Below are 20,092 nucleotides of genomic sequence, written 5' to 3'. Positions count from 1 at the left end.
AACCTTGTTGTTACTTAGAGAATACAAACACACCTGTCCGCGTCATCCGTGTTGATAAAATATCATGCGGATAAAATTAGCTACAACAATTTTGAATTCTATCCAGCTTGCAGCGACATCAGCTGTCAGCTATTCTGACATGCGCAGTGGCTGGCGAAATCTGACCAAAGAATCAGGGCTGTAGCGAGGGGACTGTAATGGGGCAGTTGTTATTATCATCAGATTTATCTAAAATAACCGACCGAATGGCCAATGGAAGTCTGCAGAGGGGACAGCTGTGTGCGTAAGAGATTTCGGCGTAATCTACTGTCGGCTTAGCTCGTTTTAGCTGGGAAGGGAAAGTTTGCCTCGCTGGAAAGGAAGGAACTTCTATCCGCCCGTGGCGTGGGTAATCTGGGCGGTTGAAGCGACTGCGAGCGGAGGCAGTCTGTCATCATGGAAGATTTTGGAACAGCGCTGGATAAGAATGTGGCCGATCTGACTGTGATGGACGTGTATGACATTGCGGCAATAGTCGGCCAAGAGTTTGAGCGCATTATTGATCAGTATGGCTGTGAGGTCCTCTCACGGCTCATGCCCAAAGTTGTACGGGTTTTAGAGATCCTAGAGGTGTTGGTCAGCCGAAACAGCCTTACCCCAGAGATGGAAGAGCTGCGACTGGAGCTGGATAAACTGCGCCTGGACCGGATGGACAGATTAGAGAAAGAAAAGAAACACAAAAAGGTAACAGTCAGCACGTATCGTATGTATCTAAAGGATTGTTATGGTAAAACGACGTAATGGTTGAAGTACCACAATTGCAACCCAGTTTTTTCTTGCTATAGCCTACTACAGCTCTAACTTTCATACGAGGTAAACTCGAACAGAGCAGTGCTTGGGGCAATTTATGTTAGTAGGAGGATATGAGGATGTGACCCACTCTAAACTAGGTCATGAGCAATTGGACCCTTCATCACATTTCGAGGTTAGGCCTATCCCCAGGGAAAACTACAGCGTCCTTCATGAGGACATTCTGTCTACACAATTGTGTCCTATTAGGCTAGTTATGAACAGGAGTTATATTTAATAAGACAAACTGAAATATAACCGTAGGCATCGACTGTCAATTATGGAACTCTGGGACTGTAACCTGTTTTTCAAGGTCCGGTATGACAATAAGCATTTCACTTTTCACTTGTGGTAGGGTAGGGTTGGTAGCTGGGATGGGTATTGTGCCAGGGTGAGGGCGCTATAACTAGTATTCAGCTGAGAGAGGAAGCAGTTTGTGTTTGTGTTCTCAGGAAATGCCAACCTCACTTGAAAGAGTAGTGACTAGCAGTATTTTATAATGAAAGCACCACTCACAAACTTACAGACAACAAATCTGTGCATAGTAACTTAACTGGTAGTTAAAAGTTGCACAATACTGTTGTTTCACCTATCTTCAGAAAAATCATCGTCCACTCATATTCAGTAGGCTGCTGGAGCCTTACCCTTCATCACTAAGATCAGTAGGCTCATACAACTGACTTATACAACACTTATCTGCTTATTGTCTGTATGTCTGTCGTCCCTATCAGTCACCCATTGAATCGTGAATTTATGAACTCATGACTGCGTATTGAAGCTGGCAAGACTGAACCTGCATGGCTTAGGTTAGCTGTTAGGCGGTTATTTCACTTTGATGGATTAACCTCTCATTGATAGTGTGATAATATGCCTTCTGTGTCTGTGTGTGTTCGTGCTCGTGTGTGCACATGAATACTGTGTGTGTGTGTGTGTGTGTGTGTGTGTGTGTTCAGGAGCTGGAGCTGGTGGAGGATGTGTGGAGAGGTGAGGCGCAGGACCTGCTGTCTCAGATCTCTCAGCTGCAAGAGGAAAACAAGGCCCTCCTCGGCAACATGTCCATCAAAGACTGTCCAATGACAGAGGAGGATCTTCAGAGGCAGGAAGGTATATCCCCACATCAATCAGCTTCTTTTGAGTGGGCTACAGATGCTCTGGAAATACAATGTTGTTTTTCTAGTGGGTAAAATCTGAAGATGATACAATTATTAGATACTCTTTAGGTGAGTAATTGGCTCTTCAAAGCAAAAATATCACAGTGCCATGGAAACACAATTCTGTATATATTTACATTTAAATCAGAAAGGGAAGGTGAGTGGATGATATTAGAGTAGGGGCAGCTTACCGCTTCATGGCAGTACGTGTCTGTAGGTCCAGGGTGACCTTTGCCTACCCCCAAACCAGTCCTATCAACCCGCCCCACTCTCTCCCTCTCTCTCTTTCTCTCTTTCCTGCACACACTCGTGTGTCTCTCTCTTTCTCTCTTCTGCACAAACACAATGGAAGCCTTCTCTCTGACTGAAGCTTGGCCAGGAACCATTACTACATGAGCACTTCTGGCACAGAGAACCCTCAGTCTCCAACACACACACACACACACACACAAACATACACACACAAACATACACATGCTCAAATGTTAATAAGCTGCTGTGCGCAAAGACACACACACATACAGAAATACACGCACGTACTCAAATGCACAGCCTTGTCTGTGCCACCACAGACAAATACACAATCTCAAACCTGTATGTAATCTGTACACACAGGCAACACTGTTTCTGTGAGCTCACACTCACAACCATTCAGCTGTCTCTCTCTTCCTCCACACACTCACACACACACACACACACACAGACACACACAGACACACACACACAGACACAGACACAGACACAGACACACACAGACACACACAGACAGACACATGTGCTTTTGAGTAGGCTGGACAGGAACTCCAAGTTGGCCAGCTGCACTGTGAGTGCAACCGCAGTAGTGCATCAGTATTCCACTGGTGTTTATGGACACCACCTGACAGGTGGGGCCAGACGCTGGCGTAGTTTAGCAGCACAGCTCTCTCTCTCTCTCTCTCTCTCTCTCATTCTCTCTCTCTCTCGCTCTCTCTTTCTCTGTCTATCTGTATCTCTCTCTCTGAGGATGCATCCAGTGCAGGCCAATATATTTTCGCTCTTTTCCAATCTCCTCCTGCTAGCTTTACCTTGGGACAGTTCACACACTTACGCATTTGTGTCTGTTTCAGTGTCTGTTTCAATCCAAGGCTAGTGTAGCCCACCTCAGATGTACATTAGAGTTGGCAGACTAGTTTCATCATTGGATGTTAGCAGGATTAGCCATACTCAGTCTGGCTAGGAAGGAAACATTAATTCAGCTGACAAGGCTAACGACTTAACAGGCACGGCATGCATAGCATATTACTGCAGCAGTCGGATGGAGTTTGTTTGATTTTCTCATCTCTCCGTGAAATTATAGGCAGAAAAATGCCTTGTAACTTTAACCAGACTCATGTTAGAAGGACGTAGAGCTAAGGTGGTGATATGAAATAGTGTGGTTTACCACAGACATTATCCCCAGAGAAGTCCAGAGAAGTGTGAGATGAGTCAGTGAGTGTGGTGGTGAGATGTCTGCCTTCATTTAGGGACTCCTGAGACTGAATCACTCACACATGAGACTGAATGGACAACCGACTGATTTAGAGTAGAGCCAAAAGGCAGCTCTGGCCCTAGTCAGGTGCGATCCAGTTTTCCAGTCACCTGGGGGTACGTTAACTCAGAGTAAGTGGTAAACCTCCTAATAGAAGAGCTCTATGCCTTCATTGGGCTCTTCTTTTAGGAAGTTTACCATTTATTCAGAGTTAACTTACCCAGGTTTGTTAGTAAACAACCTACTTGGAACCGCCTCCTGGTATCTGTGGAGGGTTCTCTCCCAAATGGATGTTGGTTCTCTTTGAGGGTATAAAGTTCTCGGTATATATTGCTGTCTGCTGCCTCCTCTGGAAGACTACTATAGTTTACCAAGCATATCAGAGTTTTAAAGACAGGCCCATGTTTAGATCCATAATACTGTACTAAACCACTGAATTGCTAAACCTCACCTGCACTTCTGGAATGCTTTATCACATTGTATCACATGTGTCTGAAGTGTCAGGGTAATATAATCCCATTCTGTTTATCCCATGTCCGATGTTCTTATCCCATGTGTAGTTGCGTGAGTCATGAGGTGATCTTGAGAAGAGAAGTTTTTGTTTTTCAGGGATGTCAGAGCGGGAGCGTCAGGTGATGAAGAAGCTGAAGGAAGTGGTGGACAAGCAGAGGGACGAGATCCGGGCCAGGGACCGCGAGCTGACGCTCAAGAGCGAAGACGTCGAAGCTGTGAGGCTCTCACCATTCACAAACTGTGTGACATTAAGACACCCTGAATATGTAATCCCGGCAAAACACACAGCACAAAGCTTTCAAGATTCAAAGCAACATTGGTTTCAGAATTCAGTATAATAGCAGAATGACACACACAGATTCCTTTTTAATACTTGCTCACTCAGTAATTTAACGTATGCCATCAAAGTGTTCTAGAAGTGTTTTAGAAGTGTAACATTTAAAATCAGACAGTTTGATTGATTAATCAATAATAATTGATTCATTTTTGTAATCATTTTGTATTGATTGTCGCTATGTATTTTTCTCCCCGTGCTTTTTTCCCCTCCCCTCTCAGCTCCAGCAGCAGCAGAACCGACTGATGAAGATCAACCACGACCTGCGGCACAAGATGAGCGTGGTGGAGGCGCAGGGCAAGGCTCTGATCGAGCAGAAGGTGGAGCTGGAGGCGTCGGGCCAGGCCAGGCAGCAGGAGCTTGCCGCCCTACGCCAGGAAGTGGCCCGCCTGCGAGAGCGTCTCAAGGGCAACCGGGAGGCTGGACCCGTGCAGGAGGAGCTGCCCCAGGAGCCAGTGGCACAGATGGCACAGGTGAGACTTTGCAGTGGCACAGATGGCACAGGTGAGACTTAGCAGTGGTACAGGTACAAGTCATAGAAGTACAAATAACAAGAACAGCAACAAGCACTGCAGTTTTATGTTCACAGATTTCTACTTTACTTGGGTACCCCTACCTGATTATGCTTATTGCTATGAATACCATGCAGAGATGTTATCAGCACATGAATATGTCTTAGACAGTGATCAAAGAATAATCTAATGTCAAAGGTGAAGATCACCTTGAGTTGGTTGGTTATGTTTCATGTAAAGGTTGTTGCAAATTGAAATGGCTGTTTCCTGTATGCTGTTAGGGCTACAACCTAGGGCTGAGCAGTAAGTCACATTTTGAAGTATGAGTACTGTACATATACAGGGATGAAAGTATTCCGGCACCGTGCCGGATTTCCGGCGTGCGGCGTTTGGCTGCGGAAAAAAGTCTTATATATAAAATTTAAAAAAAAAGAAAGAAAAACACGTCTCGATATCATCACCATCACTTTCGAGTTTATGAGTTCGTCTGCCAATGAAATGAAAGGAGAACAACTCTCCCGCTCTCAAAATAACATTATTAGCCAATCAGAAGTAGATTGGGGCGGGTCTTGGGAAAATGTGCTTCAAACACCGACTTTTCTCTATCGCTCTGCCTATGCTGCGTAGATGCCCGAGTAGAGAGATGTCACCGAAGTAGAGTAGGATGGAGAGTAAGTTCATGAATCCTGGGGAAGATGCCCTCCTAGTTGATAAAGGATTGAAAAATAAATGGCGCTGGGCATGGATAGAAGAGATAGGGAAGGACAGTAAGCCTTTTGGTAGCTGGTGTAACTAAGAAGTTAAGAGAAGCAGGTGCTTGCTTCTGCACTTTGTGCACGAAAAAGATACTATATGCAACGACCCGGAAAAAAAGTGCTTCCACGTCATGAGTTAGACCCTGCTCATAGAGCAGCCGTTTGTGCTCTCCAACACACAACGCCGTTACCGGGAGCAACAACCACAGCTGATGTACCAGCATCAATAACTGACCGTGTGTCTGACCTGAAAATACGCGTGTGCACGTTCATCGCATAGCAAGATCTGTCTTTCAGGCCCGCCCAACCCGTCGTGAATTTATGCCAAAAAATAGCTGAAGACAATTGCTTTGACTAAACTGTCGATATTCAATCAGCATGCCAGCTATTTTAACACACACGGCATAACACCAGAGATTAAAAGACGTATTTCGGAAAAGCTAAAAAAACGGCATGTTTTCCTTAAATGTCGACGAAGCCACCAACAAGAACATGGACAAAGTCCTGTTTTGTATTTATTTCCCAACATTTAAGTTACCAGTTCTTGTAACATTTTAATGTTTTGCTTGTTATTTATTTTATTGATATATTTTCTATTAATTTCCTAGTATTTAATTTACGATTATTTCTTTTGAACAAAGTAATTATGGAAATGTTGCAATATAAAACTACATTATTATCTACAGTTCAACGGTTTAAAAAGTGAATCGCTGTCCTTTTTCATATATCCTCAATTAAATGCTTCCAAATCAAATCTTCTTCCACTGACTGCATCTCACATACCCTTATAACATGTGACCTTGGGATTGTAGGTCATCTTGTAACCTTTCAAGGACAAAGCTTAGCAGCAAAACTTGATATCAAAAGAAATCGTAAATGCTACATGTGTTAGTACCATATTGTAGTGAGGTGGAGTAGTATTGCTGACCTTTCTTGGGATTGCAGTTTCAAAAGTCTCACCATAATCTGCAATCATTCATTTCTAAATGTTTTTTTGTTTGTTTGTTTGTTTTTTTGTTTGCGAATGTGTCCACGCCACGGGACGATGCCCCCCCCCCCCCATTCACCCACACACCCAAAAAAGTTCAGGCTCAGGATTTTTTTTTGCTTTAACCCCTGGATATAGGTTCATAGGTGTTATATGAACAAAGCACCATAATGAAGATTTTTGTCCACTCTATGTTTTGTTTACAGACTGCTATTAGATTCAACACCTTTCAGTGCTGTTGCTGTGTGTGTGCATTTGCAGAGTAATGTGGAGTGTCACAGCGTGTAGTTATGTCCTGACTGGAAGTAGGGTGAGGTTATGGTTATATTTAGCCCAGGCCAGAGACTCCAACTCATACCCATGACCTCAGCCAGGAAGCCAGGGAGCGAGAGACTACTGGGCCTGCTTTTGTGTCTGGAATGGAACCGCTGATGTGAGGCGACTAACGTGTCAGTTATAGCTCTGAGCAATGTGTTGGCTACCAAAGTTATTACTATTGATGGGTAGCGAAATTAGTTTACCTCGGAAGGACTCATTGCTAACAGCAAAATAGACTTTTGCTGTTTTGGCCTTACACAGAAGTTCAGTTACTCTGTTCTTATGTAATACATCTATGCAGGGTTCTGGACATATCACCTATTTGTTAATAATGGGATCCAGTGGTTTGCACATACATCATGCACATACATATCCAGTATATATAATTTGTATGTATACCAATACGAATGTCTATGAAATTTCTCTCTTGCCTACAGCTTAAACATATTCTTTACAGCTCTTGTTAACCTTTGGATACCATCTGACTTCCAGCAGTTGTTCTACTCAGGTGTAATAACAAATGGAAAAAACTCAGGCACTTTATTGCTGAGGGGAAAAACACAAATACCTCTTAACTGTATGTTTAGGTCAAATGTATTGTATTTTGTGTAACGATAGTAACACTAAAGTGAAAACATTGAAATAAGTGAAAGTACAGATTTATTACACAGTGAATGCATTTGGTCCATTTGCACCATAGACAGACATTAGTTAGATGTATGATTTTGAGCTTTCGCTGTGAGAGACAATGAGTTCATTGGAGAGGTCAGCAAAAAGAGGTTCAGGTGAATGTCATGGTGAATGACCCTAAAGGAAAACAGGTGAATGTCATGATGCATGACCCTAAAGGAAAACACAAACGCCTTTATCTTCTTCAAGCATCTGTGCCAGTTTATACTAAATTCAGTCATTATCATTACAGTATTGGTATAGCACTGTCACAGGTCAGTACAGTCCATTACAGTGTTGAGGTGTGGTGTGGTGAAAGTTTACCCTTACCCTTGTCCAAGCATCTCTTAAGCGTCTCTTAATCTCTACCCCCAGCGGTCTGATGGGTCTGCCCCACTGGCCTCTCGAAGACATGGCCTATGGTCTGACCTCCCTCTGGGAGGGACTGGGTCTGATGAGCATTTGCTCCCTCTCTATCCACAAGCTTCCTTATATGCAGAGGGGCGTGATGAGGAGGATGATGATGAGGAGGAGGAAGCAGTGTTGCTATGGGTAACGCTGAGGAACGCATTCGTTTCTCAATGGTCATCTGAGTGTTCTCTGAGTGTTCTCAGCCAAAACTAACAGGAGTTTATTATATGTAGCTACATACTTCTAGAACAACAGTTCTACAATTGAGTGTTCGGATTTGTTGGTTTGGCATGGTGTGTGAATACTGTTTCCGTACTCTTGCCTGCATGTGTTCTGTGGTACACTTGTTGGTTGGTGTTGGTTTGCACGTGTACGGTTTTGTTGGGACGAACAGGCCATCGCCTAGGCTTCAGCAGAATTACCATCCTCTTCTGCTCCTCAGTCTTTGCATGGTATATTAACACAGTTAAACAGTTCTTATGATCTGACAATCTTTAGGATTGATGGAGAACTAAAGACAGCTAACGAGCATTTGAGATAACTGACATTTAGCTTAAAAGAAATACATGAGTACAGTTTGGATTGTTTGTGTGTGTGTGTTAGTGACTTCGCAACATCCACTATAAACTGAATATGAACTAACTGTGTGAACTGTCCTAAAGCTGCTTTGACCCAGGCTGATTGGTTATAAGTCACTCACACTCACTTAACCTGTTGTCTGCTGGGTGTAACTGACTGCATCACTTCTGACCTGCAGGAGGCGCTGTGTGATGAGGACACAGCTAATTTGGACCTCAAAGACCCCAACCGCCCCCGCTTCACACTTCAGGAGCTCCGAGACGTCCTGCACGAGAGGAACGAGCTGAAAGCCAAAGTCTTCATGCTGCAGGAGGAGATGGCCTACTACAAAAGGCAAACACAGTCCCCTCACTCATTAGTACACCCATCAAATCTTTTTTTGCCAGTTTAGAGAGAAATCATTTGGAAAGCAGAAGTACATTTAGCATGGGATGAGTGATATTTCCTGTCATGTGATAAGTGACGGTTCCTGTTTTTTTCTTTCTCTCCACAGTGAGGAGCAGGAGGAAGAAGTTGGCCCTCCCCCTGCAGACACCGCCTTCCTGATGAGGCCACGCCCTCGCCCCACTGCGCAGCCGGAGTCTGGGATCAAACGCCTGTACGTGTCTGACTAAATTAGCGGAAGCCTGCCGCATGCATGCTACACATACTCAAACATGCACGCACACACGCACACTCAGCACACACACACCAGTGGTAGCAATTCACGCATAGTCCACGTAGCCTACCTTGTGTACACTGCTCACTTCACATCATTGCAACACACTGGCCAATCACACATTCCCTTTGCCATGACCACAGTCAAGGTTTCATAACTTCGAAGTGATTGAGTCCTGCTGAAATAGCAAGCTGTAGCTTTTGAGTGATGTTGTCTGGCACACTGTAACAATATGCTGTACTCCATGAGTCCATGAAGGCCTGATCAGTATTACTGGGCAGCTTCTAGTTCGAGGCATTGCCTCATAGCTACCATAGAGGCAGCAGGGGTAATAGGGTGTGTGTGAGGAGCTGAAGATGACCTCTGACCTTTGTGTGTGTGTATGTTGTGTGTGTGCCTCTCTGTGACAGGATCTTTACAGCCATCATGCCGATGGTGGCGGCTGGCCTGATTCCAGATGACCCCACTTTACAGCCAATCAGACGGCTTATGTCTCTTGTATGACCACCCTCCCCTTGTATTCCGTTTTTAACACGTGATTCTGCATGTGCTGCATGCGCCCCCGTCACCACCCCCCACCCCCCAACTCTGAAACACATAATTGAACTGTGCATTCTGATTGGCTGATTGTGGTGCTATCTTTGCCTCTGCATCTATACTTTTATAGGGATCATTGGAATCATCCAGTCAGAATACAACCTATTTGCCTCCTCATCGCCTTCTCACCACCTGCTAGCCCTCCCATAGCTCCTCTTCAACCCCTCTCCCCTATAACAGTGATTCACTCCTCACTCACACTGTGCCCAACGCTTCAGCATCAGGCGGTAGAGTAGGAGGTGAACTGGTGATTCTCCTGAGCAATATGAGCTGGTATGATGGGAGTTAGCAGGGTTGTCATTCGCTTGAAGGAGAGAGAGAGAGATGTAAAACATTCTCATTCTGTCATAAAACACGCAGAGGCGATCTTTGCCTTAGACTTGTGGCGTGTGCTATTCTCTCCTGTGACATTTGGCATGACAAGTCTCACTTCTCATGTAAGTTCTGATTGGCTGGTAGACAAGATAATTAAGTTTCATTCTAGAGACAAAATATACGTTCCCAAGTACAATGTCTCAGAGAAGACAAAAAGCGGATGTTTCCTTTTCCCTTTAAAGTGATCAATTCCAGCTCATGAAGCTTTATTTAATATGACATCACCACCTCTTAAGGAGAAACCACACTACTGACGAGTCATCACATCGTTCTAGCATCTGATTAACGACCATGTCTATTTCTAGACAGTACCTTGAGCTTACCATACACACAATGTAAACTATTTGAATGGCCTTTTAGCAGCGGGTGTGTTAATGTAAAACTATTTATTTATTTTAGCTCATTTTGAAATGTCATGTTGTATTAATGTGTTTTCTGACGCCTTTTCTTGTTGTAAAAGGATTACAGAATTGAACTCCACTCATCACGGCCCTTTCTCCCTCTATCTTTTTCTCCCTCTCTGTCTTCTATTCCTTCTCTCTTTCTCTCATGAAGGTTTAGCCTGTTCTCCAAACGCCGCAGCGGACAACGGCCTGGACAGGAAGTGGGCGGTCCCTGGGGTGGAGGGGTGGAGCCATACACAGAGCAGGCACAGGAAGCACTCCAGCACATGGATTCCCAGGAAGTACTCCACTAACACCCGCTTAGGATGCTCTCACCAGACCCCCACTGCTTCCTGCATACAGCCCACAGAGCCACTGGATGGCAGCCATGCAGAGGGAATCTTGTACCCCCTTTGGCCCATAGCAGCGCCACCTGAAACAAAAAAAAACAACAAAGAAACACAACCAAGTATTACCCAGTACCATCACACGCCTGACAACCCCTCTCAGCTTGTGAGCATCATTCTTGGCCCGAAACTGGCGAGGTTTAGGTGAGAGGTTTGTGGAGTTACGTTTCGGGGGAGAGTTCTGCTGTGTGTGTGTGTGTGTGTGTGAATGCTGCTCATCAGCAGGTGTGATGTGGTTCTCCCAGAACAAACTGGAATGAGGCACCTTGAAAAAGAAAACCTGAAAAAAAGTGAGACTGTTTGGCCTGTTTTAGCACATAGGTGTGTGAAAGACACCCAACACGGAGAAGACAAGTGGACTGTGTGTGTTATGGCGGATGGAAAGAGAAAAACATAAGGTTGGATTTGTAGGTAAGGCAGACCAGAATAGGCTCAACGAGTTTGGAAACTTGCATTCACAGATGTCTTTGGGGCTTGGAGAGGAATAGATAAGGGAATACAAATACAAGTGGAGTTTTTATGGCTTGTCAACTGTGCCTTGAAGCACAGCCAGTGAGGGGAAAATGGCAACCTCACAAGGGTTTACTTACCATGTAGAGAAGCATTTTTAAAGATCTTTTTGCGATCTGTGTACAATGAAATGAAAACACATATTGAAAGTGGATATATTAATATTTAATAGGCTCATTGGAGTGTATGTGTGTGTGTTTAACCCTGGTCAATGAGAGGCTGAGAGCACTTGAAACTTAAGATGAAAGCCTTCTCAAGGATTCAAGAAGAAAACATGTAATTCCAACATGTAGTGGGTTCTTTTGGAATTAAGTAACATGAAGTCCTTGCTTAACTTAAAACTCATGTCTAATTAGTTTTCTCACAATATTGATCAGCATATGATTGGCAGCTTCTAATCAAAGTCAGTGTACTCTGGCATTGAAGGGAATTGGACAGTGATTTTTTTTGTGTTTGTTTTAGTTTTTATTTAAGATACTTAGCACTTGACAACTGCTGTCATTAATCCATTAGCTATGTTATCACTTTGTGGATGTTAGTGCATCAGCTCTATTAAGTAGAGAAAGTGTGTCACACAGAAAGCACAAGACATTTTGCAACATGCAGCTTTCTCTTTTATTAAGATATACTATAAAGGAATAGAGGACTATACACTGCTGAACACACTGCTAAAAAGCATGTCCAAGTTCTAGAGCTTAGATGGCCAAAAGGGTATGACTTGTCACAGACCCATTCCCCAAGGTAGATATACTTCTTTGAACTGTTCTGGCATCTTTTTATTTTACCAATATATGAGAGAGTGGGAATTATTTGGGGGAAAATATTTTTTTTAATTCACTTCTATCTTTGTGAATAAATCCAACAACAACCCATCATATTTAAACATAACACGGTCACATATCTACCTGTGCTTTAAAAGTGGTTACAATGCTCCAATAGAAATTAAAGTTACTGAAATATCCAGCTTGATGTTTATTCTGTGTCATTTTTTTAAGGCATAAAAGACACACACCTACACACACTTATGTGGCCCGTGGCCATCTGAATTCCTAGGAGATTGTAACATGGCAAAAATTCCTAAAGACTCTTTTGGGAAAGGAGCTGAAGGCTTCAAGATCACCGTATTTTATATTTGGATTATCTCCTCTCGTCTCCTCTGTGTTTTTCCACATAATGTTTCTCATCTCTTCTTCTTTTTGAATCTCTTTCAAAACGGTCATCCCTCTGTCGTCTATCATCCCTCCTGTCTCTATAGTGGTCTTTGTCTCTGTAGCTCGTCCCCCTCTCCTCTCTTTTGTCTATCCCTCTGTCTTGCTCCTCTCTTCTTCCCATGCCCCTCTCTCGCTCTTCTCTCCTCTCCATAGACCCAGAGTCTCTGCCTGGTGAAGCCCCTCTGTGTCTATCCTTAATCCAGTCTTCTCTCTCACCTCCTCTCTCCCATCTTCTCTCAGCTGGTCTGTCCTGGTTGAAAGTTGGAGGCAGGTTGATTGGTTTCCGGAAGGGTCTGTCTCTTCCACCAAACCTCAGCTGACCAGACTCCTTCCTGCCCCCAAGGCCTCCCCCCAAGCGCCGGGGGATCCAGCCCTTAAGAGTTCTCTCTTGTTCAAAGTCTATAAACAGTTCGTGCTGGTCCACCACCAACTTGTTGGCATCTCGCCGCGCACGATTCACCGCCCGTTCCTCCTTGTATTCCACAAAGGCATATCCCTTGGAGAAGCCCGTCACGACGTCCCTCACCAGACGCAGTTTGAGAATGTCTCCATATTTGGAAAAGACCTGGTGGAGCTTCTCCTCAGAGGTGTGCTGGTGTAGGCGCGCCACGAACAGGGTGAGGTGAGGGTCTCCGCTAACGCCCTTGTTGGGTCGATAGCGCGCCTGCATCGCACGCCAGACTGCGCGGTCATGGGGCTCCACATCTGTGCCATCTATACTCCCAGCCTTCAGTGGGGCATAGACCTTCGCAACAGGGCTCCAGTCATTCATCGTCTACAACACAGAACAGTCTACCAGACAATGCACACAGGTTACAGGAGTCACACAATGGCAAGGAAAACCCCAAATGTATCCATCATTATTACATCTAAAAAGAGCATACACTAAAGGCTACAACTACCAAAGCGCATCTGTCGTGGTAATATTCCTGAAAGACAGGAAGTTTCACTTCCAAAGGCAGCGTGGCTAAATAATTTGCCAGATAGTGGATTAATCTAACGTTATGTCCCAACTATGCGGTTCTAACAGGAAGCGTACTTACAGCAGGTGCAATTGAACAGAAGAATTGTAACGTCTCTAATTGGAGCTGTTAGTGTTACACATCATTGGACAAAATTGTTGTCATGTTATGAACCAACAGAGGATTTCTGGGGCTCTGATACCAACTGTGGTAGTCCTTTGGCGGATAGTAGTCCCTCACATTGCGCATGCTCAGACACAAACGGTTTACGGCATAAGCATCAACATCAACATTTCTGGCTTGTCTTAACGCACAATGTAGGTTTATTTAACGTAATATTTAATAATGTTGTAAACGGTTTGAACGTCAACACATTGGGCTTGTCTTAACGCATAATGTGGGTATATTTAATGTTATATTTAATTATGTTGTAAACGGCTAACAGCATAAGGCTCTACATCAACATATGAAACGAAACTGGGGAGAGACTTTTTGATCCTCCACCTCATCTGTTTTGTCCGCTGTGACAACATCTTTGTTTTTAAATAAATGGTCATGTTTTCAAAAAACTGGCTTTCGTCGCTTTTCTCCATGATTGAAAACGGATCTGTCGTTGTGACGCATGCGCGCGCGGCTTCGCTGACAGTGTCGCAAAATGACGCATGCGCAATGTGAGGGACTACTATCCGCCAAAGGACTACCATCATGCACATGTATGACCATAGATATATATCTATGTGTATGACTACCATCGTGTAGCGACACCAACAACCAACTCAACGGGTCCGTTCGAAGTGTAAAGCGTCCGTTCCGTTTTAGATTCCGTGCAGAAACAAACATTCTATCAACAACAGCTGGTTCCCCCAAGTAGTGCGAGTACTGGATCAACTGTTTGCATGTAGCAGTTTTGTGTTGAAACCTAGGCTATGAATTTATATTAACGTGTAATGTTGTAACATCAGTTAATCCTACAAACGGGCATTTATATTCCCTGTGCATTGAGATTTTCGCCAAAAAAGACGCTTGCTCGGTGAATGTAGCTCAAGCCCCCTGGATATCATAGGCAACACTAGTTGCAGAAGGAGGCGTTTAGTATACTCCCTGCTTCCCAATCAACACTAGAAGCTTCACGTGTTCGTCATTAATTAGCTATTAATAGGTTATGGAAGCATGTCGGCCGAGAGTAAAGTTATAATTTCTCTGTCTTGACCAAGGATGAAGCCATAACACTGTTATATTAGGGTTTAGGTATTGTATGCACTGTCTAGTAGTTTATCTTCAAAGAGTATTCATCAGGGGGAAAAAACCTCATCTTACATTTAAAAAAAAAAAAAAACATTTTATTTACTAATGCCTCTACACCAGCATAAAGATTAATCAACATACTTTCACATGGTGCAGGGTTTTGGAACAAAACAGTGTTCTATGTTAAGAGCTAAAGATTTACTCAGATTTGTGACACTACACACAGAGCAAAAAGAGCCACACATCTCCAGTCAGCTGTGTTAAAGGTGGATAAGACATTCCAGTTTGTGTGAAGCTGTTAAAAGGCTTTGCTTGCATCTCTCTGCATCTCACTGATGTTTGGACACCAGACATTGTTATTGCTAAACATGTATTACAGATTGGATTAAGAAAATGTTTATAAAAACGCAGAACATTAGACTACCACTGCATGCTTTGGAAGCACTGATCTACTCATATATAAAATGTACAAAAGAAATGTGTCAAAAAAAACAAGCAAACTAGCAGGTCTTAGGAGCAGGATAAATATTTTAAAAGTAATAATGTAGGACATTTTGAATATGTACCTTCATCTAAGTTACCCACCAACACACCATCCCCTAACATTCTGTTCCCTAAGGCAATAATTACATTAAAAACTCTATTAAGAAACCAGGGGTTGGGAATTCCCTTTCTGGCCACTCATTGTTTAAGCCAAGGGTGAGCGGCGATGGATGTCTTCCTGCGGTCGCCATAGTCGTAGAGAAGTTCCTCGCCCTTGTCGATGTCTCTGGAGGCTACGAGGATGAGGTGAGGTATTCCGTTGATGTCGTGGAGTTTGGTGTGACAGTTGCCATTTCTGCTGTGGTTGATGAGTCTTCCCATTCGGCCAGATTCAGTAGTGGCATCCACGCTGAGAGAAAGGATGTACAAGGTTCTCATTTGTAGAAAGGCAATTTTCCTACAAATCAACATGACACTCGTCTAAGGTGATGTGGGGATGGTTCTCTTCTGGTGCAGAAACTGCTAGCACAAGGAGTCATTTCACCAACCTGTCAAAACTTAGAGTGACACTCCAGAAGTCTCTGTTATCCTGCAGGCATGCATGATGTGTTTTCTGGAGCGACAGACCAGTACTTACCAGTATGTTTTACTCAGGTACTGAAAGTAGTACATATAGCAGCCAGTGGAAGGGTCCTGGGCATACATAGTTTCCCTTTTCTTGGCATCAGGAATTTGTAACAGGTCGCCATAGTATTCCACCACATACTGCCCCTTCTGGAAACTTTGTGTAGCGAAAATGCCTCGTCCTTTACTTTCTATGTGCTGAACCTGAGCGGAGAAATTTGCAACATGTCACTCTAAGACGAGCAGATTTCAGTGACTGAGTGCAAGTGGTTGAAGGTGAGTTTGTAAATGTTACCGTCATGCCATTCTCAATCCCCTTCAAGATTAGTTCATCTATATGCTTCTTTTCTTCACACTGGAGAGAAAAATATTAGCGGAAGGTTAAATTTAACTGAAATTGTTGCATGTTAATAAAACCACACAGTTTTTTTTCCAAAATTTTCAACATGTATAGTCTATCCTCAGTAATTATCAGAGAATGTGTGAGACTTGTTTTCCTTCATGTTCATTTGAGTAACAATAAAAGTCGGTGGATCTTTAGAGGCAATATAGTGATCAGTGATTTTTACTACCTATCAATTGTGGATACCATTTATAAGACACTAATACCTCAGTTACTGATATCTGACTTAAACATACTATAAGTGAGGAGACATGGCTTGAGCTTATTAATAATAATAATAATAATAATAATAATCAAGGCCGTCGTGTATAATGCCTGGGCCAAAATTATTTGAACGCCCCCCCAATTAAAGTTAAATTACGCTTGATAGCAGGCTTGAAGTATTAAACGCCATGCTTAATTGTTACGTCAACTTGTCTTGAAATACAGGCTTGTATGAAATCATATCACATTAGTAGCCTAACATATTAACTAAGATAATAACCACTTTCAGACTTTATGTTAGCAAATTTCAAATGGGGAGTTGTTGACAATCACTTTTAAAATCTATAGTCAGCGTTTTGTAAAACATGATCTGCTGGCAATGACACATGTAGGCTAAATGAGCGAATGCAAAAAAAAAACACATCAGCCCCTAAAATCACTGTGAATTTATTCCCATATGTTGCCATCTGCCGCACGTTTTTGGTAGTAAAGTCATGTTTTAGGTCCTACAAGTCCAGATTTTGCACGAGCTGGCTCTATTGAAAGCAGTGCCAAATCATCAATCTGTCTTGTTTTTATAAGTTCCATAGCGTGCTGCTTTTTTTTTATTTAGCCAGCTGGTAGATAACCTGTTAAAGTTACAAATAGCCTACTGTAGTGGCTGGCCAGCCAGCGAGCTAGCTAATGTTAGCCTGTACAGTAGTAGGCTACTGTACATGAAAAGGACCAGATGTTGACTAATGTGGCAAATATAACAACAACAACGTCCCACCTTGCTCTTTTGATGCCTCAGCATGTCTGTCTTGTTGTAGAAACTTGGCCATATGCCCCCTTGTCTGTATAATGCCATCTTTTTTTCTATTTTCGGTTTTCTTATGAGTGCCAGATTTGTGAGTTGATATCTTGATTACTTTGTAAATTAGGACGATGTAACATACGGCTACCCTTGAAGGTACAGTGTGCAGGTTTAAGTGGGATATATTAGCAAAAATGGAATATAGTAGATAGATAGATATATTCATATCTACATAGGGTGCAAGATTATGAATCATGAATTTACTTCCATTATGCTTATTACGTAAATTCTCTCAATGTTGTTTTTACTGTTTTTTTTTTAATCTAATGTTTTATAAGTCGCTTCAGACAAAAGCGTCTGTTAAATACCTTAACTATAACATAGCTGACATAGTTGAGATATGTTTCATTAGGACACAGCTATGCTTGAGACATAAAACTGTTTCAAGACCTACAGACAACATTCCAACATTTACAACATTGTTTCCACTTTTAGGGCAACAGAAATGCAAATATAATAAAAGACAAATAAATCCTTATTGTTTGTGCAATTACTACACATTGCTTCTATAAGATACTTCACTTAACATTGACAAGCATCACAAAACAGATGCTGTAATGAAACATGTCTCAAATTATTTTGGTGAGCTGAGCAACGAGGAACCAACATTAACAAGAGAGCAGATTCACGTTGAATGACACAGAACGAAGGGACTCACTACATATTAACACTCACATCTACCTTACCTCCAATTCAGACTTGCTTTTCCTGGAACTTCTCCTTACAGGAAAATAGTCTGTGACCTTGCGATTTGTGGTATTTTTCCTCTCTTCTCTGAAAGAAGTGATCAAACGTTTTACATATTTAACAGGAGCGCTGTACAGAATAATGGATCACAGTCTGCATAGTCATCCACACTAGATCATTTGGGCACAAATCCCGTTTTGTCCTGACCTTCTCTGGGAGGATTTCTTGACTTTCACTTTGCGGCGTGTCTCTCTGCTGTGGTTGAAGGCGCGGGAACTGTATTGACCTGTTGTCACCTCCACAGAGGGGTATGATTGTAGTGGAAGCCTGTCACCTTCACATGGCCATGCCTCATGCTGTTCGTTATTTATCCCACTCGAATCAGGGCTCACAATGGCATGCCTTCTGCCTACAGTACAAGAAAATTATTGTCATGAAGAGTTATATTCTGCAAGTCTCAGGTGGACTACCCCACTTGGTGGGCATATATTAAACAAAATAGTCAAATAATTAGCAGTTTTCTATATTAATACACTAGATAGCCTAACTTACCATATTCACTACAAACAGCCAAGTCAGCAAATGCTGGGTCATTTCGCATTTTGTCTTACGTGAGGAACAAAACTACTGAAATGCTTTAAATATTCGTACTTCTACGAGTATTCTTCGCAAACAAAACTAGCAAGAAGGGATGGCAAATCTGGTAAAGTGCCATGAATTGAATATGTCCGAGGCGTTGCATGAGAAACATATTACCTATACACTCTCCTTGCATTTGCGACTTGCCCTCTATGATATCCACTTCTTCGCGTGATGTTTTACTGTTGCAATGAATTAAGTAATTAGGGAGGGTAGAATGTCCATTGCATAAAATGTCCTGAAAGAAAACCCAAACAAGTCACAATGAGAGCGGATATGTAATAATAAACCAAATAAAGGCAAATGATTTAATTGACACTCTATCGAGGAATAGTTTAAAACACCAGCAAATCAAACAAATACTCTTGTTCAAGTCCATCCGCCTCCTGAGGAACAGTTGTAAACACGCCCACAACATCCGGGCCATATTATTTCTTGCTAATTGTTAGCTAGCAAGCTAGTTTTGTGAGGTTCAAGCCTCCAAGGCTAACACGTTCACATCAATAAAATCATTGTTTAGGCTTTACGATGCTTGATATTTTCATTTAACGTTACAGAAAAGGACTGTTAAAAAAGAGAAAGAAGAGAGACTTTTAAGGCAATGCAATACTAGAAAGAGGCTTATTTTTTTTTACAACTAAACGCGTGAAAAGCGGCTCATGTCAGATCAGAGTTGGTTAATGTTAATCTCAGCGGACAGGTTCGAGCTGCCAACATTAGCAAGCCAGCTAACTTACAGTCCATAATAGGCCTTTTACTAACATCACAGTGCTAAATGTCCGAAGTGATGTCACATACCCCGTTCATGTCAGCCTTGTTTTCCCCTGCCCTTTTCGCCGGAGTAGAAGAGTCCCGGTTCACTTTATTAGCTTAATACGCCCTCTGTGCTGCTGTTTTCTGTGTTCCAGGGATAGAACGAAGACATCCCACAAAGCTTCTCCTATTTTCTGAACCCAGATGAGATGCTTTCATTGGTTATGTTTCGGGTCCCGTTGTAGTAACAGTTTTCACGGTTTTCATGCCGCCATGTTCTCAGCTCAACTCATTCACGGGTGGAGAGCATGTGAACATTTAAAGAACAGCTACGGTATGTTTACATCAGCAGCAGTGCCGCGACTGGCCACCTAGGGGCGCCGCCGAAGAGAGGGAAGCAGAATTTCTAGTTGAGGCATCAACTTTTAGAGCTTAACGTTACACTTTACAATATTTGGCCAAATTAAAATATATACCATAATAATTAATGTACATACTTACTCCGATTAATATTACTTTTCAAATAAACA

At 42.7% G+C, this 20,092-nt stretch overlaps 3 protein-coding genes across 7 annotated transcripts; 1 reads left to right on the top strand and 2 right to left on the bottom strand.

Annotated features, from left to right (window-relative positions):
* Positions 1-128: 128 nt before the first annotated feature.
* rilpl1 (Rab interacting lysosomal protein-like 1) lies at positions 129-12,458 on the top strand. Of its 4 annotated transcripts, XM_031577193.2 has the most exons (9): positions 129-723; positions 1,782-1,932; positions 4,096-4,214; positions 4,555-4,806; positions 7,951-8,127; positions 8,744-8,898; positions 9,059-9,163; positions 9,634-9,721; positions 10,751-10,842. In XM_031577193.2, the coding sequence occupies exons 1-9, from the start codon at positions 436-438 to the stop codon at positions 10,754-10,756; spliced, it is 1,341 nt and encodes a 446-aa protein (XP_031433053.1). In that variant the 5' UTR covers positions 129-435; the 3' UTR covers positions 10,757-10,842. The 4 variants fall into 4 exon arrangements, with proteins under 4 accessions (XP_031433053.1, XP_012670636.2, XP_031433054.1 ...); XM_012815182.3 differs by lacking the exon at positions 9,634-9,721 and having other exon boundaries at positions 10,751-12,458; XM_031577194.2 differs by lacking the exon at positions 10,751-10,842 and having other exon boundaries at positions 9,634-9,727.
* Positions 12,092-14,834, bottom strand: snrnp35 (small nuclear ribonucleoprotein 35 (U11/U12)). Of its 2 annotated transcripts, none has more exons than XM_012815232.3 (2): positions 14,418-14,834; positions 12,092-13,498 (listed from the first exon to the last, which is right to left on the bottom strand). In XM_012815232.3, exon 2 carries the CDS (start codon positions 13,476-13,478, stop codon positions 12,633-12,635), a length of 846 nt encoding a protein of 281 aa, XP_012670686.1. In that variant the 5' UTR covers positions 13,479-13,498; positions 14,418-14,834; the 3' UTR covers positions 12,092-12,632. The 2 variants fall into 2 exon arrangements, with proteins under 2 accessions (XP_012670686.1, XP_012670669.1); XM_012815215.2 differs by lacking the exon at positions 14,418-14,834 and adding an exon at positions 13,750-13,925.
* Positions 14,835-14,986: 152 nt separating this feature from the next.
* On the bottom strand, positions 14,987-19,971 carry kmt5aa (lysine methyltransferase 5Aa). The gene is made up of 7 exons (XM_012815202.3): positions 19,608-19,971; positions 18,927-19,047; positions 18,378-18,579; positions 18,170-18,257; positions 16,316-16,375; positions 16,034-16,224; positions 14,987-15,805 (listed from the first exon to the last, which is right to left on the bottom strand). Exons 1-7 carry the CDS (start codon positions 19,614-19,616, stop codon positions 15,595-15,597), a joined length of 882 nt encoding a protein of 293 aa, XP_012670656.1. The 5' UTR covers positions 19,617-19,971; the 3' UTR covers positions 14,987-15,594.
* Positions 19,972-20,092: the final 121 nt, after the last annotated feature.

This window comes from Clupea harengus, chromosome 12 (genome assembly GCF_900700415.2).
Source record: "Clupea harengus chromosome 12, Ch_v2.0.2, whole genome shotgun sequence".
NCBI classification, from domain to species: Eukaryota; Metazoa; Chordata; class Actinopteri; order Clupeiformes; family Clupeidae; genus Clupea; species Clupea harengus.
Note: the sequence above shows the minus strand (reverse complement) of the source record. Positions and strands in the feature narration are given on the sequence as shown.

What these genes read in the sequence shown, in the direction of transcription:
- rilpl1 (XM_012815182.3), top strand. Translation starts at nt 436, where the DNA reads ATGGAAGATTTTGGAACAGCGCTGGATAAGAATGTGGCCGATCTGACT. An exon ending in GGATCTTCAGAGGCAGGAAG is followed by an intron (nt 1,933 to 4,095) that starts GTATATCCCCAC and finishes TTTGTTTTTCAG; the next exon opens with GGATGTCAGAGCGGGAGCGT. An exon ending in AGAGCGAAGACGTCGAAGCT is followed by an intron (nt 4,215 to 4,554) that starts GTGAGGCTCTCA and finishes CTCCCCTCTCAG; the next exon opens with CTCCAGCAGCAGCAGAACCG.
- snrnp35 (XM_012815232.3), bottom strand. Translation starts at nt 13,478, where the DNA reads ATGAATGACTGGAGCCCTGTTGCGAAGGTCTATGCCCCACTGAAGGCT.
- kmt5aa (XM_012815202.3), bottom strand. An exon ending in AAGAAATCCTCCCAGAGAAG is followed by an intron (nt 18,258 to 18,377) that starts GTCAGGACAAAA and finishes CACTTCTTTCAG; the next exon opens with AGAAGAGAGGAAAAATACCA. An exon ending in TACCTGAGTAAAACATACTG is followed by an intron (nt 15,806 to 16,033) that starts GTAAGTACTGGT and finishes CCTTTCTCTCAG; the next exon opens with CGTGGATGCCACTACTGAAT.